Below are 27,003 nucleotides of genomic sequence, written 5' to 3' on the forward strand. Positions count from 1 at the left end.
AAGCTCCTATTTTTATTAATCAGAAACCCAGGTAACGGCCATTTAAGAGTTTCTGATCAGGATGGGGTAAGCGGTATTACCACACTTAGTTTGCCAAAGCAGAGAAGCTCCTGCTTTAGTGTTTATTCAGCCTTGCCATGGACAAATACGCAATTTCCCGTCACTTTCTGAAAACATTAAAAATGTAATTTCCCTCCCAATTCACCATTTGGAATTAGGGGACTCTGCGCTGGAATTCATGGTTTAAGTGATCCCTGCTTTTTGTAGAAGCAAAGCATAGAGTTGGAAGAGAGACTGAGAGGCCTGTCTGGTTCATTTGCTCTTCGTGGGGGCAGCTGAATGTATTTTCCATTTCCTCTTTTTCCCCTAATTAATATTAGCAAAACTGATACTTTTTTTAATATAAATTTATTTATTTTATGTTTGGCTGCACTGGGTCTTCGTTGCTGCGCGCGGACTTTCTCTAGTTGCAGCGAGCGGGGACTACTCTTCGTTGCGGTGCGCGGGCTTCTCATTGTGGTGACTTCTCGTTGTGGAGCGCAGGCTCAGTAGTTGTGGCTCGCAGGCTCAGTAGTTGTGGCACACGGGCTTAGTTGCTCCGCGGCATGTGGGATCTTCCCGGACCAGGGCTCGAACCCGTGTCCCCTGCATTGGCAGGCGGATTCTTAACCACTGCGCCACCAGGGAAGCCAAAACTGATTCTCTTGAGGACAGAAACTGAGTCTGCTTTTGCTCCCCAGTGGGTTCCCAGCGGCTGGTACCACACCTGGCCCACGGTGGGCGCAGGGTGCATGTTTGTGGGAGGAGCACCACGAAACTGACACACATGGAGGAGCGGGGAAGGAGGGGAGCACAGTCACGTGTGTGGAGGTGCTGTACGAGATACTGCCTTTTGTCCTCATGCTTCCATCCTTCTGAGACTCTGAGACACAGGACTGGGAGGTGGCTGATGCGGGATTTGAGCTGAGACCTGCCTGACTCTAGAACCATTTCCCGTGCTGCACAGTGGTAGACAGTTTGCCTCGCCCTGAGCATTGTGCAAGAAAAAGAAACCATGAAGAAAACATTACCGTTTATGGGGATACATACAAAAGTATTGATCTGGAAGTCTTCTAGCTGATGATAACTTCATAATTTAACTTCCTCTGCAGACCACTGTCCCAGGCAGAAGAAACAATGTAATGCTACAGCCCCTGCAATCTGATACCCCATATAAAATTACTGTTATTGCTGTTTATGAAGATGGAGATGGTACCCATTTGACAGGAAATGGAAGAACTGGTAAATGTCTTAAACCTTTTATAATCTTTCAATTTGGTAGTATTTGAGTATATACATCTCAGACACTCCATTGATACTGCAATGACATTTGTATTAGATATTGAATTTTGTCAGAATGATATGACAACGGAATGTGTTATTAACTTTTTAAAGGTCCACTGAAAGAAGGAAAATGAGACACAAATCTGCATATTTTGCTTTGCTTGAGATAGTTTTATTCTTTGGAAAACCACTGCTTAGACACTGAATAATGTTTTAGTTTGTGTGGTATCAGTTAAGGCTGTAGCTGTTAACTCAGTCAATTAAGTGTCAGCAAAAAAGACCCCATCACCATAGAATCTTAAGTCATGAAAAAGAAGCAAGATGATTGGTAATCATCTTCTGTCTTTACAAATTTAGCTTTTTTTTAAAAACTATTTTTTCTATTGTACTAATGGATTACCAGGGTTCAGGCCCCTTTTCTAGCCTGCGTGGGTGGCAGTTTCTTATGGTTTAGATCAAAAGTCCTCTAATTTGGTTGCTGGAATCATCTGAAGACCTTTAAAAAGGCTTACGCCTGGACGCCACCCCGAGAGATACTGATGTTAATGGTCTAGACGTGGTCCAGACCTGCCGAAGTTCTAGTGTGCAGGCAAAGTTGAGAGTCCCTGGCTGAGCGTGAAGGTGGGCTGGGCCATGGGTCCGCTGGGTTCCGTTACTGGGAGACATGGGTAAGACAATTTTCCACTTCGTTCAGCCAAAATCCACTTAAGTCACATGATTTCAGGCTCCTTGCTACACTTAGTCGCCCAAACTCTTTTTCTACTTAAATGATCTTGACAACATTACAGGATTTGGGAGAGGTAACATCTGAAAACTCCTGAGAGAAAAGCAGGACCAGAGGGTTTCAGCTCAGTCTTTGGAGGCCAGGAATTTGTATATTTATTGACACCTGTTGTCTACAGGACTGAGTCAACAGAGACTCCATGTAGCGACTCAAGATGATTTTAATTAACAGCTTCCCATTTTCACTCTTCCCTTAGGTTTCAGAATATATTTTGGTATTTTTCTGGAGGAAGTGCCGTATTTCAGAAGTCTATGCTTAATCAAGAACATAAACAAATCTCTACTAGATCTTTAGTTTTCTAGGAAGGGCCAAAGCCACTTCTGGTTTCTCTTGTAAAAAAGTTTTTGAAGTTGAGTCCTTATTTGTGTAATGCTGTGAATAATAACTCAGCGGCTGACTAACAGCCTACCTCACAGCATTGATCTAATAGGGGGTAGAGTTGGGTAGTGCTCTGGAGGTGTGAGCATTTACTCTAGGTTATGTTGGTAGAGGTTATAGTGGTGCTGGGGAAGAACCTCGTTTTGGTCACTAGCTAGCTGTGTGGTCTTGGGCAAATCATATCTTATTTTTGTGATAAGATGGTTAGATTAAATAGTCTGTAAATCATTTTTTTGGCTCTAACAATCTGTGATCTATAACATCCAAAAAAATGGTATGAGATCTCTTTTACTTTTTATAATTCTGAATCCAGTTCTAGAAATCACCAGTTCCTGAGTCCATTTGATTTGCTGTTTGAATTTGGAAAACTACTAAGCTTTCTGTTGAACATTTCAATACCTTTTAATTGTTTTCTGGAGCGGGACAATATGGGATATTATTAATTTGCTCTCATGAGGCTGCACTGTCAATATTCATGGTCAATACTCATAAAGTTCTGTGCTCTCTCCTCGTTTGTCAATAAGAGGTCAGTAACGTGTGCCAATATTTGTTTCCAGTGGGATTACTTCCTCCTCAGAACATACACATCTCAGATGAATGGTATACGAGATTCAGAGTGTCCTGGGATCCTTCACCATCTCCCGTTCTCGGATATAAAATTGTGTATAAGCCAGTGGGTAAGGAAGCACCTTTATCATCTTAGAAATGCATTGGAGGGTTATTTGTGCATGAGGGTGTTCTTTGTTGCATCCCCCATGATTAGATTCTCCTGATAGTTCAGTTATCACATCAAGTCCTCTCCTACCAGAGGTAACGTTTCTGGAAATAGTATTTAAGCCAATGGTCTAAAGTATCATTGTTACTATGGGTTTAGATGCCACTCCCGTTAATCTGCATGACTGAAACATCTGATCTGGTTCATAAGATTGCACAAATTGAAGCTGTGTTCAGACAACCTATATGTTATTATGATCGTGAAATAATGAGTACTTAATTAGTATAAACGTGTGTATTTTTCCCATCAGGTCAAGGTATTATTCCATTCGGGGACATGTGCATTTTAGTTTAGTCACGGCAGGCTTGCTTTCAGCTTCCCACTGCCACTTTCACCTAAATGGATGTCCCCTCTATTAAGTTATTCGCCGTCTATGTTTCCACCTTCTGTCTATATGTTTAGCAAAATGGAAGCAAAATACTTTTATAGTAAATTTGCTGGGGTATCTTCCATGCACCCAGGAAGGATGTGAACTAGAAAAAAATAAAGGAGAGAAGGCAAGTGTAAGGATATATGAGCCTGTGTAAGAAATGGAGAGGGAACTTCAAGGTGGAGGACTTTCAGTAACCACACTGCATGGAACGGGGTGGGAGATAGACGTTCTCAAATCATCTCTACAGCAGAAAAATGTTAATTGAGCACCCAGTATGTACAAAGCACTATGCTGGCAAACTGGAGCTTAAAGAAGAGGCTTGAGAGTCCAGAGTAGTTGACGGTGTGATGATCTATTCGTTAAAGGGACATTAATTACACACATGCTACATTCATTAGTACACATGCTAGCTACTGTGCTATGCTTTGAGAATAACAAGGAAAAGGCTTCGGTCTCTGCTTACAGTTTTGTATTCACCACGTAATGCAGCGTGTATTACGGGGAGCATGTGCATAAGGGCTATGGAATTAATGGTGTTCATACTATCATTTGAGTATAAGTTATTTGACTTTAAGAAAAATTTGAGACTAGGGATGGCATATTTCTATGTATTTTTTGTGATTGTTATTAAAGGTTCCAATGAGCCCATGGAGGTCTTTGTTGGAGAAGTGACATCATACACGTTACACAATCTCAACCCCAGCACCACCTATGACGTGAATGTTTATGCTCAGTATGATTCTGGACTCAGTGTCCCTCTGACGGACCAAGGCACTACATGTGAGTCACGTAGCTTTTCGTGGTTGTAAGAAAAAGCGTAGTATAAATGACCAGGTCAGTCTGTTTTAATTTTCTTTCTTTCTTTTTCTTACACGTGTTTCCTCAGCATTGAGTAGGTAACTCTTTTGTGTCCAGCTAAACAAATACTTAACGTCATATAATCAAGTATACAAAATGTATAATGATGAGATATGTTTGTTTCATAGAAAATACATTTTGAATTTTAAAAGATAAAAATTATAAACATTATGATTTTATCCATGTGGGATGCTATGTGGTTTTTCCTGACATTTGATGTTAAACGTATATTACCTAAATGTATTGATCTAATTGAAAGTTTTCGCATAAATGCCATGATGACTGATGCAGCTTACAGATAGATTTTGTTGTCATCAAGTGCTTTAATGGCTATTCGAGGACTTAGCAGATAGCCTTTCAGAAAATTTGTTTTATTATTTTTCATGAGGTGTCGTTGACATTCATTGTGTTGAGAGGGGCTATAGACAGACCTCGTTTCATTGCACTTGGCTGTATTGTGCTTGGTGGATGCGGTGTTTTTTTATAAATTGAAGGTTTGTGGCCACCCGGCATGGAGCAAGTCTATTGGTGCCATTTTTCCATCAGTATTTGCTCACTTCATGTCTCTGTGTCACATTTGGTAGTTCTTGCAATATTTCGAACTTTTTCATTGTTATTATGTTTGTTATGGTGATCGGAGATCCGTAATCTTTGATGTTACTATTGCAAAAAGATTACAATTTGTTGAAGGCTCAAATGATGGTTAATATTTTTTAGCAATAAAGTGTTTTTAATGAAGGTATGAACATTATTCTTTTAGACATAACACTATTGCACACTTAATAAACTAAGGTATAGTGTAAACATAACTTTTATGCACTGGGAAATCAAAATATTTGTGTCACTCGCTTTATTGTACCAATATTTGCTTTTTTCTGGTGGTCTGGAACTGAACCTGCAGTATCTCAGAGGTACGCCTGAATGTGGATTTTCCTTCCCTTGAAAATCAGTCATAGAAAGGGAGGTCGGTTTTGACAATACCATGTTTTCGTGTTTGCTTCATGTATGTTTCTCATGAAGAAACAGTGTGAGACTTTAGACATTATTTTTTTCAGCCACAGTGGAAGTTTTAAAATTGTGTTGTGACTAAAAGTATGCTTTTTGCCTTTATTTATGAAGTAAATCTATTTCTTTCTGTCCTTCTCTTGTAGTATATTTGAACGTGACAGATCTGAAAACTTACCAGGTCGGGTGGGATACATTCTGTGTTAGATGGTCAGCTCACCGGGCAGCCACTTCCTACAGGCTGAAACTGAGCCCTGCAGATGGTACGTGTGCAAAAACATGACCTGGAGCACATAGTAGCCACATTTAAAACTTCCGTAAAGGTGTCGTTCTATTTATAAAATGATGTATCAAAATGTCTTTAAATATAATTACTGGTGACACGGGCATTTTTCCTCTGCTGTCCTCATCAGGAACAAGAGGACAGGAGATTACCGTGCGTGGGTCAGAAACCAGTCACTGTTTCACCGGCCTGTCACCAGACACTGATTATGGCGTTACTGTCTTTGTGCAGACACCAAATCTTGAGGGACCAGGTGTCTCTGTCAAAGAACATACTAGTAAGTGTTTGAGTAATCTGGGGAGTCTCTGTAAGGCTTCAGAGTAGGATGCTCTGGGTGTGGGAGACGTAAGTGACTCCTGTGTGGCACTTCTCCTTACGAGCAGCAACAGTGACATGATGGCAGGTCCTTGAAGTGGCGTCTGTGGCTGGTGCAGCACCTTTATCTGCAGCAAATCCGTGCTGCCCCTGTTAGAGTTGGCGTAATTGTAAGGAAAGACCTAAAGGAGGGAGAGCTGGCTCTAGCTGACAGTGAGAAGGTGAACCTGTATCCGTATTAGTGACCTTTGCTCATTTGACTGTACCTGAAGGTCTTACGTTCTCCCTTTGCATCTGGGCTCCGCTTCGCGCTGCTGTAGTCAACGTTGAGTGACTACCCATGGTACCAATTTTGGATCAGATAGGATTCCCAGTATGTCAGCGCCCATGACACTTGCTTTGTTATCGAGGACTTAAATGGCTCTTAAAATTTACTTTCTGAGACATGAAATGTGCACATGTTGCGTTTTTCTAATTATTACTTTTAATTCTAGCTGTAAAACCAACAGAAGCTCCTACAGAGCCACCTACACCTCCTCCCCCTCCCACGATTCCACCAGCCCGCGAAGGTAAGCACTGCTATTAGGCAATGCATCCAGCTGATAGGGATTCATAGCCTTCTTACTTATGCAGTTGATACAGAACATTTCTGACCTATTATTCCTGCTCAAGAGTTTTTCAATTAAAGGCAGAGATTACCAGTCATTTGCTCTTCTGCTCCAGGCCCATTTTAGTGTGAATACAACCAATCATAAACCACTCCGCCTCTTCAGCTGGAACTCTGTTGCCTCGATTTTGCAGGTGAAGGTCTAGGGGTGCCTTAAATAACCCATTGTCACATGGCGGGCATTTCTTTCTTGTGGTTGCTGGCATCAGCAGGCACTGGGAACCTTTTGGGCTAAATTTGCAGCGTAACCCATGGGGCCTTTGGCTTTGGAATTCCTGGCTTCTGACCTGAGAAGCGCCCTGGATTACACCAAGCTAGAAACGTTCCGTTCACCAAAGTTGGAGACATAATTGTCCCTTGCAGTGAACTGGTAAAAAGACATAGACTGAGCTATTAAGATTGGTCTCTCAGTGATTTGGGGCAATGCTCAGTGCTTCATCAAATTAAGGTTTAGCTGATTAACAACTGGTTTATTCTTTCCCCACATTCTGTTTCCAACATTCAATTGAAAGTATTTTTCTTTTCTCTTAGAAGGCTCTAGAATGTTATGGCTTTATTAAGCCTATTAAAGAAGTAAAATTAAAAATTAAAGGTGGATTATTATAGGATAAAATAGTAATGTGTTTCTCTAGACTGTTGAAAGGAATTCAGTAAATATTTTTGGCTTAAAGACATGTTCAGCAAGACGAAAAGACAACCCTCAGAATGGGAGAAAATATTTGCAAACGAAGCAACTGACAAAGGATTAATCTCCAAAATATACAAGCAGCTCGTGCAGCTCAATATCAAAAAAAACAAACAACCCAATCCAAAAATGGGCAGAAGACCTAAATAGACATTTCTCCAAAGAAGACATGCAGGTGGCCAAGAGGCACATGAAAAGGTGCTCAACATCACTAATTATTAGAGAAATGCAAAACAAAACTACAATGAGGTATCACCTCACACCGGTCAGAATGGCCATCATCAAAAAATCTACAAACAGTAAATGCTGGAGAGGGTGTGGAGAAAAGGGAACCCTCTTGCACTGTTGGTGGGAATGTAAATTGATACAGCCACTATGAAGACCAGTATGGAGGTTCCTTAAAAAACTAAAAATAGAACTACCATATGATCCAGCAATGCCACTCCTGGGCATATACCCAGAGAAAACCATAATTCCAAAAGAGACATGTACCACAATGTTCATTGCAGCACTATTTACAATAGCCAGGACATGGAAGCAACCTAAATGTCCATCAACAGAGGAATGGATAAAGAAGATGTGGTACGTATACACAGTGGAATATTACTCAGCCATAAAAAGGAAATTGTGCCATTTGCAGAGGCGTGGATGGACCTAGAGACTGTCATACAGAGTGAAGTAAGTCAGAAAGAGAAAAACAAATATCATATATTAACGCATATATGTGGAATCTAGAAAAATAGTACAGATGAACCTATTTACAGAGCAGAAATAGAGACACAGACGCAGAGAACAAACATGTGGACACCAAGGGGGTGGAAAGGGGGTGGGATAAATTGGGAGATTGGGATTCAACATATATACACTACTATGTATACAATAGATAACTGATTGAGAACCTACTGTATAGCACAGGGGGAAAAAAAAAGAAGGTACAATCTGTTTGTAAGGCATATATTAAGTTTACCTTAAAAATGCATTCCAGTATACAGTAGGTGCAGACAAATACTGTTTGACTCCACTTAAATGAAGTACCTAGAAGAGTCAAATTCGTAGAGTCAGAAAGTACATTGGTAGATGCCAGGAGCAGGAGGGCAAGGGGGGTGGGGAGGGGGAATGGGGAGTTAGTGTTTAGTGGGGACGGAGTTTCAGTTGAGGAAGGTAAAAAATTAGGGCGATGGATGATGGTGAGAGTTGCACAGCAATGTGAAGGTATTTAGTGCCACTGAACTGTATAGTTAAATGTGGTTAAAATAGTATGTTTTATATTATGTGGCTTTTACCATGATAAAAAAACATTTTAAAAAATGGATCATAAGCCCACATATAATAATTAAATCTATAAACCTTTGTGTCTTTGTGACCTGAAGTTAGGCCAAGATTTCTTCAATATCACACCAAAAATGTGAGCAAAGAAATAATTGATAAATTGTACTTCATCCAAATTAAGAACTTCTCTTTGAACAACGTTGTTAAGAGAATGAGAAGACAAGTCGCAGATTAGGAGAAAATATTTACAAATCACATAATCTGCTAAAATACTTATATCCATGTTACATAAATAATTCTCAAATCACAGTAATAAAAATACAAACAACCCAATTTTAATAAGTGAGCAAAAAATTTGAAAAGACATTTTACCAAAGAAGATATATGAATGCTCAGTATCAGTCATTAGAGACATGCAAGCCAAAACCACAATGAGATACTACTACACCTATCAGAATGTCTAAAATTAAAATGACCATGTGTTGGCAAAGACGTAGAGTAACTAGAACCCTCATACACTGCTGGTGGGAATGTAAAATGTATAACTACACTGGAAACAGCTTGGCAGCTTCTTCAAGTTGAACATAAACCTATGGTACCACTCAGTCATTTCATTACGAGGTGCTAAACCGAGAGAAATGAAAGTATATGTTCACACAAAGACTTCTACATGAATATTCATAGCAGTTTTATTTGTAAGAAAAAAAAAACCGGGTAATTGGAAAAAAACAGGAAATGCCCCAAATGTTCATCAAAAAGTGAAATAATAAGCAATAATGGAATAAATGGAATTCTTCTCAGCAAGAGAAAGGAACAAGCTATTGTTAAACGCAACAACGTAGATGAATCTCCAAATAATGCTGCTGGGTTCACGATGCCTGAGGAAAAAAGAAAGATACTGTCTGATTCCATTTATATAAAATTCTGGAGAACGCAAATTAATCTATCATGTCAAAAGGAGATCAGTGATTTTCTGGGGATGGGAAGGGGTGTGGAGAGGACTGACAGGGAGAGACTATTATAAAAGGACACCAGTGAACTTTTGGGGGTGATGGATATGTTTGTTACCTTTTTGGTGGTAATGACTTACTTCTCTGGTGTATTCGTATTCCACAACATATAAGAGTGTGAATTTTGAAAAAAAAAAAAAAAAGACATGTTAAGGTTTTTTTCTTAATAGCCTTTACTTTTTAGAGCAGTTTTAGGTTCACAGCAAATTTGAGCTGAAAGTACACAGAAGTCCCGACATGCCCTGCCCCCTCACGTGCACAGCTTCCCTCCACTCTCAACGTGCCCCCTACCAACCCGGAGTGGGACGTTTGATACATTCTGTGAACCTATATTGGCACATCTTTATCACCCAAAGTCCATATTTACATTAGGGCTCATTCTTGGTGTTAAACATTCTACACGGTAAGTTTTTATCACTAAAATGTTAAATTTTTACTTTCAGAATTTTTAGCTTTCAAGTCTGAAGATTCTAATTAAAGGTGTTTCTTTATTTTATTCCATCCCTTCCCTCCCTCCATAAGATTCTAGTGGCCTAATTTAAAATGAAAAGACACCTTATCTACACCAAGTCTTTGATAATTATATACAAAAATCTCCAAACCCACTGAGGACTCTTCTTAAGTTCTGAGCATGGTTGTTTTTTCACTTGATTTCCTCCTTAGTTATTGTTTGAAGCTACTTGAAGAATCCCATGAGGAGGGAGCATATGCGTGTAGAGTGAGGAGATGGAGTAATTCCAGAGCAGAAATTGGGGGCCAGTTAGACTAGCGCTTTTCAGACTTCACTGTGCACGTGAATCATCTGGCACCTTGGTACCGTTGATTCGGATGCAGGAAGTCGGGGGTGGGCCCCAGGACTCTGCATTTCTATCAGGCTCCCAGGCAATGCCGTTGCTGCTGAACCGCCCTTGGAGGAGTAGCAGGGTGTTAGATTACGTTTCTCAGTTGTGTAACTTCACTGAAATGAAAGAATTCATGAGATTTGGGGCTTCCTCTGTGTTTTTCCCCCAGTGTGCAAAGGGGCCAAGGCAGATATTGTATTCTTGACGGACGCCTCCTGGAGTATCGGGGATGATAATTTTAACAAAGTTGTAAAATTCATCTTCAATACTGTGGGAGCCTTTGATGAAATCAGTCCTGCTGGAATTCAGGTGGGTGTCGTTTCAAAGGTTATTCATGTGTAATGTCTTGCTATTTCCTTCAACCTTTTAAGTAGAAAGACTTTTCAGTATAAACTCCATTTTGACTTTGTTATTTTCTCTTTTCTTTACACATAGACTTTTGGGAAGGACTTGGGTGCAAATGATAAATAAATAGAAAAATAAATATTCCTCTAGGTATTCTCTTGGCTAGATGATATTCCTGTTGCAGAATTTAGGGGAGTCTAATAACTTCCTGCTTAAATCTTCTGACAATGATACATTTTCCTAAAAGGTCATTTTATGTTCTGGAAGTTAAATGCATTGTGATTGTTGTACCCCGTTAAGTCAGAAGATTCAGTGATAGATAGTGACTGGAGGCGGGTGTGTAGAACCCTACTGCCCCCTCTATCATGACATTGCAGATATTATCTGAACCAGAAGAAGAAAGGCCATTGTTAACTCAAAGGGAAATTAATTTGTTTTCCTACGGTGATAACTACCAATTATCTTGCTTTGGAATCACTCCAAATTTATTGCTTTTACTAGAGTGGGAAGTTAGAAAAATTAATCCTTCCATGGCACACCTCAAAGAATAATTCCTCACTTAGCTCTGACCCACCAGTAAAGCCGAGAATCTCCTCCACTCCCAACATACCCCTGGACTCAGGGCCAGTGGCTCTGTTACTTACTACCTGGGTTCTGCAACCTTGAAGACCCACTTCAATTCCGCCCTTTCTGGAGAGGCTGCCTTGATAGTTTTAGGCATTTCAGACTCCTGAAGGGTTTTGTCTGTGTTGCTGTTATGGCGCGTATCTCTTTATATTGTCATTATTTGTGTGATTCTCTTCTGTCTAAATCATTGCCTGCTTAAGGCAAGAGACTGTATTGTATTATTATTTTTCTGAATTCTCTTTCCCTTCCCATTTCTCTTGGTGAATTTTCTTCTTTATTTAGACAGGTACGTCTTAGAGATGTTATGAAAATAAGAGATTTCTGACATAAACCACAAATAATTTCATAAACAAATCATGTCTTCTTTTATGGAATAATGCTTTGTGGAATGTATTAAATTTCAAATCCCCAAATAATCCTGCAGATGTTATTCCAACCCAAGAAGAGTAAAATGTCAGGCTAGTTATAGTCTTAATTTAAAGTGTGAGCAAGTAAGCCTTTTTTGAAATCCTCTTAGAAATTAAGATTTCTGATAAAAAATAAGAAAAAAAGCTACCATATTTTATTAACTTCTATGTGCCAGCTACTTTGTATACATGATTGTCATTCCTTAAACTGGCCATAGAAGTAAGTATAATTATCTCCATTTTACTGATAAAAAACGAAGGCCCAGAGATGTTGGGAACCTACCCAATGTCACAAAGCTATTAACTGGCAGCGCTAAGATTTGAGCCTATTAAATCCTGACTATAAAGCTTTTATTCTTTCCACTAAATCACACTGTCACTGAATTTGTGATGAGTGCTGATTATTATCACACACGTGCCATTTTTATATTACCATGAAGAATAGATGTGGTCAGTGCGGAGGGTCAGTTGTCTGAGAAGCAATTGCTTAGCCAATATTTGAGCTCAAGATTTCTCATTTCTAATCTTGGAATCTCATTGCTCTCCAGTTTTACCCATCCCTTCTTACATCCTAGAGAATAAATACAGTGCATGTACATTATTAATATCAATTACTGACACTTTCACTGAAGATCAGAAATTAGAGAATTTAGTGAGACCACAGCAGTCAGTGTTATAATATTAGCTATAAAGAGCGTACCATATTCCGTCAGGTCTAATACACTTCTTTTTCCCATTATGCAGCTAGAAGAATCACTTGACAATTGAAACGTTAAAAGAGGTGACTTACCCTCACCACCAAACCGCCTTTCCTTTCAGGTCTCATTCGTGCAGTACAGCGACGAGGTCAAGTCTGAGTTTAAGCTGAACACGTACAATGACAAGGCCCTGGCCCTCGGGGCCCTCCAGAATATCCGGTACAGAGGAGGAAACACGAGAACAGGTGCAGTTCGTCAGCGTGTACACAGACCTTTACTCTCCAAAGCCTTTGGAGTGATAGGCAGAGTGTAACTCTAACATTCAATTGCTTATCAGTTGGGCGTGGCTAAGGGCACTTGGATAGTTTTCCCTGAGATGACACTAAAATGTTCCATGCCACATTCTATAGGCAAAGCTCTCACGTTTATCAAGGAGAAGGTCTTGACCTGGGAGAGTGGTATGAGGAAGAATGTCCCCAAGGTGCTGGTTGTGGTCACAGACGGTCGGTCACAGGACGAGGTCAAGAAGGCAGCTTTCGTCATCCAGCAGTCAGGTAAGCACAAGCATACATTTAAAAAATAATTTTTATTAGGGTATAGTAGATTTACAATGTTGTGTTAGTTTCAGGTGTACAGCAAAGTGATTCAGTGATACATGTACATATATCCACTCTTTATTAGATTCTTTCCCCATATAGGCCATTACAGAGTATTGAGTAGAGTTCCCTGTGCTATACAGCAGGTTCTTATTCGTTATCTGTTTTATATATAGTAGTGTGTATACGTCAATCCCAATCTCCCAGTTTGTCCCCCCCCTCCTTACCCCCTGGTAACCGTAAGTTTGTTTTCCACATGGCACAAGCATAAGTTTGATGCCTAGTGATTGCACTCATTATTTTCACAGTTTCAAACGTCCGGGAATGATTGCAAAAGACCAAAATTACTGATGTTACTTTAGTTTCTGTTTTACTCTGTATTCCGTACCCTTCTAATGTTAGTTTACATTTCATCATGGAATGGTTTGATAATTGCTCAGAAATGACATGGTGTGTTCTTTGTATGAGACGTGCCTCAGGGTCTGTCCCGCATAGTGGCTGGAAGCCTACACAACAGCAGTAATGGGATGATCCTCGAGCAGGCTTCCTGCCGTAGCATAAATGAGTCTTGACGCTGGTTCAGTCCTATGCAAGGAGAGACATAGGTTTCGCACGTCCTGGCAGATGCAGACCCCAAACAGATTGCTGGAAGGTTCACTGCAAAGGAGCAGAGAGACCTCAGGGAGATATTGCTGGTGTAGATCTTGTCAATCAAACATCCTGAAAGCCTCCTTGTTACACTGCCCTTTGGATTAGTTATTCAGGATGATTAGAGATGAAACTAAGTCTTTATAGTTGCATTAACACCCCCAATCCTTCAGGCAGCGTCCAACGTGGACATATTTTAGAGAGAATTCTATGCTATGCATGATTTATTGTGGTGTAAATTGTAAAGTACTTCGTTACGTGGAATTTGTCATCTGCACATACATGGGTCTTTGGCTAAAAGTATGAGTCATGATTAGTGCTAAGTCATGCTGTCTTCTTACAACAGAGATTGTTCTATGCACTGATCTTTTTATCAGTTGTTGCCGTTATGTTATGCACTTTGAGCAGATTCCTGTATATTTTAGGCTCCTTTGTGATTTAACTTTGGGGTTATGAATGTTTGCTTCTCAAGTTACCTTACTTATATCTAATTATGTAACTAATTCTTTATATAGTCTATTTTTTCTACTGTTGAATTAAGCTTTTGGAGTGAAAACTTTGTTTATTTGTATTAGCCTAAATAAGTGAAAGTTTATTGCCAGTGGGAGTTGTAGATTCCATTTTGAAAGTGGTCAAAGTGCTGACTCTGAGCCTGAGTTTATTGAGTAAATCAGTTTCAGGAATTCGGAGTTTAAAATGAGCCCATTGTTGATTTCTGAGGCACATGAGCTTGAAATGTTAATGTTGCCTAAGACAGCTGCAGAATTAATGGGTATATTAGGACTCTGGATGTGTGGAAGGAAATGAGTACCACAGTAAGTCATTCTGCTCTTAAAGTGTTCATCTTTTAATTGTTAAGACTTTAGGAAATCCAGTTAATTGAATTTTATAAGCCAGAAAATAGGAAGACCTGAAAAAAGTACCTATTCATTAAAGAGAGTTTATGTCAATTAAAAGAACTTGTTGCATTAGCTGAGAAAATATGGCATCATTTCTGATAAGATTGTATTTTGAATTGTTTAAACCATAAAGGATGGAAAAAAGGATATGTAATTCTCTCTATAAACACTGCTCTGCAGGGTTCAGTGTCTTTGTAGTTGGCGTGGCTGACGTCGACTACAATGAACTTGCCAACATAGCCAGCAAACCAAGCGAACGGCACGTGTTCATCGTGGATGACTTTGAATCTTTTGAGAAGATAGAGGACAACCTCATCACATTTGTCTGTGAAACTGCCACTTCAAGTAAGTCATGGTCCACATGGATCCACAGTCTCAGTTGTTTTGAAAAAGTAACTACTGAGTAGACCACGGGTCCCCAACCCCTGGGCCGCGGACCGGTCCTGGTCGGCAGCCTGTTAGGAACCGGACCGCACAGCAGGAGGTGGGCGGTGGAGTGAGTGAGCGAAGCTTCATCTGCCGCTCCCCATCGCCCACATCACCGCCTGAACCGCCACCGCCCGCCGTCCGTGGAAAAACTGTCTTCCACGAAACCGATCCCTGGTACCAAAAAGGTTGGGGACCGCTGGAGTAGACCGTTCCCTATCCTATACGAGATCAAGTCTGTGCATAAATAGATCCTGGGAAACCACTTGAGAACCTGATGAATCACTGCTCCTATTGAGATCACGCTAACTGTATGCTTGTCAGAGGTCCATTTTTAGCCTTGAAGATGCAATGTTCCTTGTATGGAAATAAAGTGTTTGAACAGATCCTTTTCCCACCATCCCAATGCCTGTGACATTTGAGAAGATTAATCTTCAACTTAGAAATGCATTTATAGAAGCATTTCCGTGAGATGAAAGTTTTCCCCTGTTAGTAATCAATTGGTATTTGTTCCGTCAACATCCGTGCTTCAAGAGAGCCACGAGAAAACTGACTTGTGTGAGTGTGCACTGTAGAAATACACTTGGTTCCCACTTGTTTCCTTGGGTGTAGATTTTTCATATTATACCGAGACCTCAAGCTCAACTCTTAAAATACAGTGAAGGACAAAAGGTTGATTATTTAAGTTGATCTGTTCCTCTTCTCCATCCACGAACTCTGATTCTTGGGGGGTCTTAGATTATGGAGACAGTTGCGTGGCTGGTCCAGACCCCTGATCCCAGGCAGGGCTATGCTTTTTAAGTGTTCTGTTTTCCCCTATTAGACATTATGTTGAGATCTCAGAACTCGGGTTAGAGGCGGCAGTAGTGAACAAACGTCAGTGGTTTACGGTAAAACTTACGCTGAAGCTCAGAATGGAGTCGCACTGGTGCACGCGAGCAGGGAGCACCAGCTGCCCCTTCCATTTCACGAGGTCCTGGATGCAACCCTCTGCTGCCCCAGCTCCAGGGCCCAGGGTGGGACCCCCTGCACTCCTGCCACCGTGAGGTTTGGTGGCCAGCGTGAGCCTCCGTGGCTTGGCAGAGAAGAGGACTGAGTGACGGCAAACTCCTCCTGCCCTTGCACAGATCTGAAGTTTCCTGGGAGAAAAGTTCTTTTATTTTAGATTTCTTTTTTTTTTTTTCCACAACTCACACACACACACTGTATTTTATTTTTACAAGAGATAAATAGACTGACACCAAGCATTGTACATGGATGACCACAACAAAAGCAACAATGATTGCAATTACCAAACACGAAACACACTCATACTATGTCATAATATTGACATTCGGTCCAGTAATCCTCCACTGTAACAGCTCCTTTACTTTGCGGTGAAAATTGATTTGTATATTTTTTGCCTCTGAGTCCTTGTGGGATTTTTTTTTTTTATTCAAACAGAAAGTCACAAAAATTATAATCATCCTCATCAGTAAAAGTTCTTTAATCTATTGAAAAATATCTAAAAATTTCCCCCCTTTAATTCAATCTTACCATTCTTTTTTTTTTTTTTTTTTTAATTTATTTCTGGCAACGTTGGGTCTTCGTTGCTGTGTGCGGGCTTTCTCTAGTTGTGGCGAGCCGGGGCCACTCCTCGTTGTGATGCGCGGCTTCTCATTGCGGTGGCTTCTCTTGTTGCGGAGCACGGGCTCTAGGGCGCATGGGCTTCGGTAGTTGTAGTACGCGAGCTCAGTAGTTGTGGCTCGCAGGCTCAGCAGTTGCGGCGTACGGGCCCAGTTGCTCCACGGCATGTGGGATCTTCCCGGACCAGGGCTCGAACCCGTGTCCCCCACATTGGCAGGCGGATTCTTAACCACTACGCCACCAGGGAAGCCCCCATCTTACCATTCTTAAGAACATTCTAAAATTCCAGCTGGACTGGAGAATGTCCAGAAAACATGGTCACGCTGGTCAGTAGTATAATTTCACGTACACATGGAAAGTCTATACAAAATAACTTAGAAAAGGTTAGATTGATATGCTTTATAAACGAATGACCAGTTCTGTTACTTGATGTATGTACGCAGGTGCTTTCTGTGCATGTATAATGTTTGTATACCTTGTTGGCGAATCATACTTAAAGAACACTGTACTTTGCAGGTTGTCCTCTCATTTATTTGGATGGCTACACCTCACCAGGTAAGCGTTCATACTCGGGCTAATTTATTTCAGGATTTAAGCAATCAGATAATTAAAATGACCTCATTTCAATATATTTTTTTTTTCTGATGTAAAGGTTTTAAGATGCTTGAAGCATACAACCTGACAGAAAAGAATTTTGCTTTTGTGCAAGGAGTCTCTTTGGAGTCAGGGTCTTTTCCCAGCTACTCATCTTACAGGCTTCAGAAGAACGCCTTTGTGCATCAGCCTACAGCGTGAGTGTGACAACAGGAGTTCTCTTTCTTACCACGGGCCAGATGCTTTTTTGAGGCTTGGAATCTTTGCTGATGTCTTAGAACCCTGGTATTTTAGAATTGTCGGAAGAGTCCTATGGATGACCTGGTTTAGTTTCCTTAAGTACAGTTGGGTTAACTGTGTTCCACTGGGTCACATGGGAGACTAGGACTCAAGCTTGCTACTCTGAGACCCAAGAATCTCATCCTGTGTCCGCCATATGATGGATTACTGATCCTTTTGAATTTAAGTCTAGGATTATAGTTATGCTTCTTAAGAGAGGTTGTTTAAACAGGGAGGCAACTTCTTTTGAACATTTCTGCCTTAGTGCAGAGGGCCTGGATGGAATCAGTGCAGAATGAGAAGAGGCATTCTTCCTAGTGTTTCCGACTCCAGAGGATGAAAGACTGCAGTGGTCCTGCTTGTCCATGATCTGTGATCTGACAGGCAGCACTTAGTTTTTATTGGCTGGTGCTCTGGCAATCTGTTGGGTAGCTCTAGATGTTGTTATTTTACGTGATGAAAGTTTGTACCTGGGTCCAATAACCAAAATATGTACTTTTTATTTATTAGAATGAAAACACTTGAATGTCGAAAAATATGTGTTTGGCATCTTATGGAGGGAAAAGAACAAGAAGAAATAGAGTTTTCCGAACCTTAGGACAGGGTCAGACAATGATGCCTGAAATTTGAAATGCTCTGAGAAAGCTGACGGAAAATTCAGAGTAAAACCAAAGCTCATTTCTTTTAAGGAAGCAGATTTTATTGTTGTAGTGTGACCACACTGTGAGTTCCTAACTCTTTTATGGCTAACCACACTGGTTCACAGTTTTAGGTTTACCAGTGAACCTAAGTACCCAGCATTTAACTCTGTCACCTCAAGATATGATTCCTACATTTTAACTTATGACAGCCTGCTGTCCTCTTAAGATTCAGAACTTGTGGCTGAAAGAGGCATAAATGCAATTAAATAATTTTTTTCCTAATCACTCATTAACTAAAAAAGGGGAAAAATGGGCTAGGTGAGAAATGAATTAATATGGAGAAATTATTTTTAATGTGGAATATTATGAAGATGGTCAGTTTTTGGACATACAAAAGGCATCGTGTCAGCTTGCTCAGAACATATGCTTTAAGAAGTAGGGTATTACAGAGTATTGAGTAGAGTTCCCTGTGCTATACATATGGGAAAAGAATCTAAAAAAGAGTGGATATGTATATGTATAACTGATGCACTTTGCTGTACAGCAGAAAGTAGCACAACATTGTAAATCAACTATACTCCAATAAAAATTAAAAAAAAAAAACAGTAGGGCAGTGTTATATTCCAGAAGTACTAGCAGTGTGGTACTAGGACATGAAACCTCAAGAGACATTCTGTGCCCTCTGTCAAAATCCATGGAGGAGTTGCTTCTCTTCTGTTCAAGAGCTGATTTTTTTTTTTAACATCTTTATTGGAGTATAATTGCTTTACAATGGTGCGTTCGTTTCTGCTTTATAACATAGTGAATCAGCTATACATATACATATATCCCCATATCTCCTCCCTCTTGCGTCTCGCTCCCACCCTCCCTATCCCACCCCTCTAGGTGGTCACAAAGCACCGAGCTGATCTCCCTGTGCTATGCGGCTGCTTCCCACTAGCTATCTATTTTACATTTGGTAGTATATATAAGTCCATGCCACTCTTTCACTTCGTCCCAGCTTACCCTTCCCTCTCCCCGTGTCCTCAAGTCCATTCCAAGAGCTGATTATTAAGCCCCTTTTCCTACCTTCAGGAAGAACGTGCTATTAAATGGTCTCAGACAGAAAACCATTAATTCTGCTTCAGAGATTCCCCCAGAACAATGACTGACTCAACTCTAGAAGGGGGCCACATTTTACGTTTAACAGCCCTAGAGCCAAGAAACATTTCCTTTTAATTGAATCAAATCCCTTTATCAGCACTAAATGTTTGCACATGTACGTGGCCGTAAAATCTATTATTGGTTTTGTTTCGGGGAACATGTGACCTTCTGGAGATTATTTGATTTACTTGATTTTAAGGGAGGACTTGGGAAGTGTAAAAACTATTAGATATAGGGAGGGAGCAATTAAAGCCTTAAGCCATCTTGCTTATGATCTCATACCCCTGATGTTGGAAATTGAATATATTTAGTAAGATTTACTCTCTTTAAATTACACCCCTAGATACAAGTTTTATCACCCTAAAATCACTATATAGTTTTATAATCATCTATGTGCTTAGAAAAAATGATTTATTAACAGTAGGATGAAAGACCATTTGGCAATATCCCAGACTTTTGTGACTTTATCAGATTATAAATCATCTATTACTGCTTACATAATGGGTCTTTAGTGTTTGCTATTTTGAGGTCATTCTTAAATTTTTCCCCTTCTAATATGTAGCCAGATTATTATAAATGGCGTCTAATACTACTCATGATGAGATTCTAGCCCAAAGATTTAAAATATCCTCTATTTCTGATGAGAAATCCTTATTAATTAATTAATTTTGTTTCATCCAACAGAGATCTACATCCCAATGGCCTCCCCCCTTCATATACGATTATATTACTATTCAGACTTCTCCCAGAAACTCCCAATGACCCTTTTGCAATTTGGCAGATCACAGACAGAGACCACAAACCACAAGTTGGGGTGATTGCAGATCGTAAGGATTATAATTTATCTTATTTTAAGGCACATGCATGCATACTTTTGATTATGTTTTTCCTTTTTCTTTAAGAACCTTCTGGAGATATATATATATATATATATTTACTTGATTATGCTTTTATGTTTAAAGTTTTAAAAATATATCAGTAAATATTTGAATTACATTTTATCTTAACTGAAATTATTAATTTTTTTAGAGAATTCTCCAACAAGAATTATTTGTTAATACTTTCAATATAGAGTGTCCAGGCATTTGATTTAATAACAATTATGTGTTGATTACAGCTTCTAGCAAGACATTATCATTCTTTAACAAGGATACAAGGGGTGAGGTACAAACTGTTACGTTTGACACAGATGAAGTGAAGACATTATTCTATGGAAGTTTTCATAAGGTAAAAACGTAAGATTATAGAAAAATAAATATTGATAGAAAAAAGTTATTTGTAGAAAAAAGTATATGACTTAAAATTTAAACTAATTTATTTTATTATTTATTAAAATGTCATGTTAAACTGGTGGAAGCATAGCCATGTCTTTTAAAAACTACCTTATTTCAAAGAATTTGATTAATTCAAAGAAGGAAATTTAAAACGATAATTCTACTAACCATGAGATAACTGCTATGAACATTTCAATGTATTTTCAATGCTAATGTCTTTTCAGAATATGAGTCGTGTAGTATATACAATATTGTGTGCCCATTTTTCTACCTACCATTTTATTTTGAACCTTTATGTCATTTTGTTTCAAAAGCTTAATTTTTGTGGATTGTATTTAATTGATCAAATTATTTATCCTTTTATAGAGAATAGTAAGCTGCTTCTGCCTGCTTGTTTGTTGAAAAGTTACAAACATGCCAGTCCAAAAGTTATCATTAACTATCAAAATAATTAAGATAACTGTTTACTAAATTAACTTCTGCATGAACACATTTACAACTTCTCTAAAAAAATCTTATTAAAAGTTCTAAGATAAATTCTTAGGGGATTATCTATTCTTGATGATCTTAATTTTTTTTATCTCAACATCGAGGATAAATAGAAACTTGCTGTCAGGACAATTAACTTACAGATAAGAGTGCTGAAGTTGGCAGCATTAGAAATGAAAAGAACAGTCGAGGTTAGGAGTGGACTTTTTAATGGAATTTCTTCATCCACTGGATCAAGTTAACAGGAGGAAGACCACTTGTCGTGCAAGTGGTCTAAAATTTCCCCAGTATAGCACTCAGAAAGTTAGTCCCCATACACAGAAGACAAATATTTCTAGTTCAATGTGATTCTCAAGTGAAAATTGAAGAACTACCCTGTACTTGGGTAGATTTAGCTGAATTTCTTGCTGATTCTATGCCTGAGAATCTTGGCTTCTTTCCAGAATGTTTTTCTTATTCATGAATCAGATTCTTGGTGAGGATGGCAAGGGACTCTCTTCATGGGGCTTGGAGAGGCCTCAGCGTGCACATTAGTGAGAAGCAAAAAACAATGATGGAAAGACAGAGATCTCTGAGAATAAAGGTGTATTTGCTTAACAGTTTACAGACTTTCCTGGTAAAGTGCAGCAAAATAAATGCCTTATTGGGAAAGCAGATTCTAGACAAATATTACGGGCTTCAACTGCTCCTTGTCCGATAATAGATGTTGAATCTGGCAAAGTTCTTATGAACTTTTTTTTGGCTCATTGATACACCTATTAAACTTACACTTGAGTAACTTGCCCAAAAAGACTATTTTATTTTTCTTCCATACCCACTGAAGATATTAGAAATTCAGCCCTCTCTTAACCAACTGATAACCATTTAGGAACTATGATTAATAATATAACTATTATTAATTTCCAGCTTTCATTGAATGCTTCATTTTACTTGAGCAAAATAAGGCAGTATTTTGAAGAGGTCAAGAGGGACATTCATTAATTGTTGCAAATCAAGATAATTATTTTTTGACATTCCCTTCTTAATTTGGCTTTATAGAGAGAGGTATTTGTATTCTTAGGTTTTACATAATGCCTCTTCTTTCCTGTTCTCACAAGCGTTCTTTTCTCCTCAAATTCTCTACCTTCTTTTTTCATAATGTCTTTCTTTGTTTTTAGTTCCTCCTCTACTTTTTCATTATGCTGTTTTCCCTCCTTCATTCCCCACACCGTTCTTCTAACCTACTCTCATTTATCCTATCTATTCAAGTACCAAGTGCGATCACTACTGGCTACTTACATTCCACTGATCCAAGGATTCGAACACTCCTCTCTCATTTTCCATGTAATTCGGGCACTGAAGTTCTTCAGTCCTTGAGATAAGAACAAGTAGTTCTCTGATAGCAGCAAATTAGTGAGAATAACATACAGGGGGCTCTTGGGAGAGAGGGGATAGCTTAAGTAAGGAATGGCAGACAACTACTGCTTCAGGAGAATTCTCTTGAAGCGTTTTCTGTGTCTCCATCCTGTTGTAACAGATGACACAGATTCAAGAGAGAGATTTCTAATGCGAGAAAGAAGTGGGATAGATGACAAATAAGGTTTTAGGGAATGGGAGACCTTGGGAAGGGTGATGAGTTTACAAGGGTGTTCCTATTTCTTTCTACTGGTCTGTGACCAACAATCCTTCCCAGTTGGGAAAGAGTCCCTAAATACTTGGGACAATGGTCTCCAGATAAAAGCTGCTCTGAAATGTAATTATGCATGTGTTTAAAATGCAATGAAACACACTGAAGAGATTGTAGCAAAATATATTTTTAGCATGTGTTTCTTTCTGGTTAGCATTGAATGACAAGTGTATTTGGAATAATTTTGTTTCAAAAATTGAAACTTGATTTTGAAATAATTTTTCTGGATACTATGATTTTTCAAATAGTTTGTGAATGTTTGCTTCTGAGATTGTTCATATAAGAGCCAACAAATAAGTTTTAGTTCTTATTAGATAATAAATATCTTGGGAATGTTTGTATGGTGTTCTTCTTGAATTCAGGATTAGATGATTGCCCTAGGGGTATTTAAAATTATTTTTAGTAAGCCATATATCACTTTTATATAAAAGCAATATATAATTCATACTTACCACTTATAGATGCACTAAATTAGTGTTTTGGTGGTGATTCTATGTGGAAAAAATATTTACTGTTTAAAAAAATCTCTAGAGATTGTCCTTATGCTTATTTACTCAAAGCATTTAAGGGAATTTCTGTTCCTTAACTTGGAGCCAAACTTTTCAAAGTAATCATCATGGGCTTACTTGAGTATTTGGGCTGTGATAAGTGGAAACTATGAGCATAACTATAAAGTCAAAGATTACCCGCAGCCATTCTTTACATGACTGAAATACAGATGTTTTCTTAATTATCTGTACTCGTAGATTTTTTAAGATTCTGAGTGTCTTCAATATCAGATAAAAAATAAATCAACAAGATTGTTTTCTGATAAGGAAATTGAATCTTGAATCTATTGATTTCTAGAGCTGAATCTCTGTAAAAGACACGTGCTAGCTCTTTCCTATGTTCGGTATCTACATGGTGTGTAAGATCTTTTTGGCAGGGATTAGGGATAACGGATTAAAAATTGAATTTAGCAAAATCAGTGGAAGACATTCGAGGCTCCTTTGTCCTGAGTATAATAATATATTAATGATTTATTAACTTATATTTGAATAGTTCATTTTTTGTAATTTATTCTTAAATACTTACTATAAAGTATTGGCTCTGTTCCCTGTGTTGTACAATATATCCTTGTAGCTTATTTTATACATAATAGTTTATACCTCTTAGTCCCCTACCCCTATTTTGCTGCCTCCCTCCCTGCCCCTCTGCTTCCCTCTCCCCACTGGTAACCACTAGTTCGTTCTCTATATCTGTGAGTCTGCTTCTTTTCTGAATAGCTCTCTATAGTTTCCAGAAGCATCTCATCTACTACAATATCTCTGGCCATCTCAGGAAGAGTACAGAGTGGGGAAAATAAGAAATTATGCAAGTGTATAATAGCTGAAGGAAACTGGGACCCAGAAAGTTTAAGTGGTTCATTTAATTTGATGCTGTTAATAAATGACATTGACACTGCAACCTCGTGCTTGGATTTTTAGTCCAAGCCTCTTGATTTGGGATGAGAATAGCTTTAAGAACACATTTTTTAAAAACTGTGATCTGAAATTTGTAGAAGCCAGATTGTTCTGGGTAGAAATTTTGTAATGGAAACAAATGATCTTTTTAGGTTCATATCGTAGTGACCTCAAAAAGTGTTAAGATTTACATTGACTGCTATGAAATTATAGAGAAGGACATCAAGGAAGCTGGAAATATCACAACTGATGGTTATGAAATTCTTGGAAAACTACTTAAAGGGGAGAGGAAATCAGCCACAGTAAGTAACACATTGTTATTTTTCTTGGTATCTTGTATTAAGATTGAAATGACATTTAAAAAAGTAATCAGTGAGGTTTTTTTCCTCAGTGAGTTTTAAATTGTTTTATTTCTTGGTTAGATTGAAATGCTGGAAAAGTTACACTGAGAAAATATGCTACTGACAAAACATGATAATGTGCTTTACTGCTAGGAACAAATTAAGTTGTTAAGGCACAAGAGAGCATCATGTAGTCGACTTGAAACTGAATCAGACTGGAGAGTACAACACAAATAGTTGCCAGGATCATCAGTGAAATCTAAACTAATTCATTTTTTGTTCCTCAAAGGTAGTAACTGTTAATAAAAATTTGTGCACTCAGGACACTACGCATTTGTGGACACTGGCTGTGACCGTCACAGACTTGCTCTCCCCTCACTGGGGGGTCACATCCGCTTCAGAAGGAAGATGAGTGTAGTCGGTCGGCCACTTCACTCACAAGTGTCACTGGCTCAAGTTGGAGGCGGGGGCTTGCCAACCCTTTTACAACGCTATTTAGTAGTAAAATTTTAAACATAAGGTTTTCACTGTACCAGGCTAATTAAGTTCATATTAGATGTCGACCAATAATAACATTGTTCTAAAAGCAAGACTAATATCCCTGGCTTCTATTATTTTTAAAATTGCATTTACTGAATGTAGCTTTCTTCCACGGACAGGATTTTCTTCTTCTTGATTCAAAAGTGAAATTTTTATTCCACAATGTAGAACCAAAGAGTGCAAATTTAATATAATTGGGATTAAAATCATTTACTGAATGTTGGATTTGATATTTAAATAGAACAATTACACTAGGTTTATAAAAGAATGGCTGTAGCTAAACAATCTTTTCTATCAAAAGAGCTCTATTTCTATCTAAGAAAGATAGAAAATATATATTATATTGAAATAGTTAAGCTGAAGGTAATCATAAAATTATCAGTTAGCCCCTAGGTAAGAATTTATGAAAAGAAGGGCATCAATTTTAGAATAAATGAGGAATATTTTTTTTAATGTTACTTTTCTGCACGGGTGGACTCTTAAAAGTTGATTTAAATGTGTGTAGTCTTCAAATTCTGAATTAAATACATTCTTTTTTTTCTTTTTTTTTTAATTAATAGACTTTTACTTTTTTTTTTTTAAGTATTTGTTTATTTATTTATTTATGGCTGTGTTGGGTCTTCGTTTCTGTGCGAGGGCTTTCTCTAGTTGCGGCGAGCGGGGGCCACTCTTCATTGCGGTGCGCGGGCCTCTCACTATCGCGGCCTCTCTTGTTGCGGAGCACAGGCTCCAGACGCGCAGGCTCAGTAATTGTGGCTCACAGGCCCAGTTGCTCCGCAGCATGTGGGATCTTCCCAGACCAGGGCTCGAACCCGTGTCCCCTGCATTAGCAGGCAGATTCTCAACCACTGCGCCACCAGGGAAGCCCCATTCTTAATTTTTAAGGAAATAAAGAAATTAATGTTTTTTTAAAAAACCCAAAACTCAATCAAACATTTCATTTTAGCCAAGGAAGTGGATCAAAAGTGGGAAAATCACGTATGCATTTTGCTTTACTGTCGCTTTCTCTCAGGCATAGGTTTTTCTGTTCTTATGAAGTAAGGATCACGTTGCTTTCATTGCCTGTTCCCTCAAGAGAGTCTCTGTGAGAAGTTGGCAGGGGTTAAAAAATGTGGAAATGTTAATATGAAATGTTTTCACGCATCTTTAGCTCATGTTGCTGTTGGTTGTTTGCAGTTCCAAATCCAGGATTTTGATATTGTCTGCAGTCCAGTGTGGACCAGTAGAGACAGATGCTGTGATATTCCTTCCAGGGTAAGTAAAACAGAATGGAATTCTGTGGCGGTGTTAATAGTCCCCGAGGAATAAGGGATGTGGGCGTGGATGGCTTGGGAGAGGAAGTAACCCTCTGCGGCTGCATCTCCAGGATGGAACCAGGGACACGCAAGTTGTGTGTGCTCATCAGTGATCACAGCTCAGGCTGGGGACCTCTCCCTCGAAAGTCCAGAATGTAGAGAACCACATCTGGAAGTTCGCCCTGCCAGCCAAGGTGGTTATGCATAGTCAGAAAAGTCCAGCTTAATCAGTGTGTTTGGTAAACCCACTTATTGCAGAGTCCTTCCTATTGCTTGTAAAATACCAGCATGTTACAGGATAAGCCATCGCCTCTCTGGATATCTAAGTAGAAATAACCATATTTCTTTTCGAGATGCTGGCTTTCACCCACAGTATCTGTGTAGGTTGTAATAATTACAAAGGTGAATGCTGATGATGGATTTGAAGCTTTAGGCGAACAGTGAGCTACACGTACCCACA

General features: G+C 39.0%; 1 protein-coding gene across 4 annotated transcripts in view; it reads left to right on the top strand.

The window, feature by feature from the left end:
* The window catches only part of COL12A1 (collagen type XII alpha 1 chain), a 119,308-nt gene that overhangs the window by 69,887 nt on the left and 22,418 nt on the right, over positions 1 to 27,003 (top strand). For all 4 annotated transcript variants that reach the window (XM_036870924.1, XM_036870926.1, XM_036870928.1 and 1 more), the window contains 16 exons: positions 1,152 to 1,281; positions 3,043 to 3,162; positions 4,267 to 4,413; positions 5,643 to 5,759; positions 5,910 to 6,056; positions 6,589 to 6,663; positions 10,737 to 10,876; positions 12,766 to 12,889; positions 13,055 to 13,198; positions 14,968 to 15,132; positions 17,356 to 17,394; positions 17,492 to 17,630; positions 20,181 to 20,323; positions 20,614 to 20,723; positions 24,520 to 24,669; positions 26,425 to 26,502. In XM_036870924.1, coding sequence (XP_036726819.1) covers positions 1,152 to 1,281; positions 3,043 to 3,162; positions 4,267 to 4,413; positions 5,643 to 5,759; positions 5,910 to 6,056; positions 6,589 to 6,663; positions 10,737 to 10,876; positions 12,766 to 12,889; positions 13,055 to 13,198; positions 14,968 to 15,132; positions 17,356 to 17,394; positions 17,492 to 17,630; positions 20,181 to 20,323; positions 20,614 to 20,723; positions 24,520 to 24,669; positions 26,425 to 26,502 — 1,968 coding nt within the window. The remainder of the gene's footprint in view (positions 1 to 1,151; positions 1,282 to 3,042; positions 3,163 to 4,266; positions 4,414 to 5,642; positions 5,760 to 5,909; positions 6,057 to 6,588; positions 6,664 to 10,736; positions 10,877 to 12,765; positions 12,890 to 13,054; positions 13,199 to 14,967; positions 15,133 to 17,355; positions 17,395 to 17,491; positions 17,631 to 20,180; positions 20,324 to 20,613; positions 20,724 to 24,519; positions 24,670 to 26,424; positions 26,503 to 27,003) is intronic.

This window comes from Balaenoptera musculus, chromosome 12 (assembly GCF_009873245.2).
Source record: "Balaenoptera musculus isolate JJ_BM4_2016_0621 chromosome 12, mBalMus1.pri.v3, whole genome shotgun sequence".
NCBI lineage: Eukaryota > Metazoa > Chordata > Mammalia > Artiodactyla > Balaenopteridae > Balaenoptera > Balaenoptera musculus.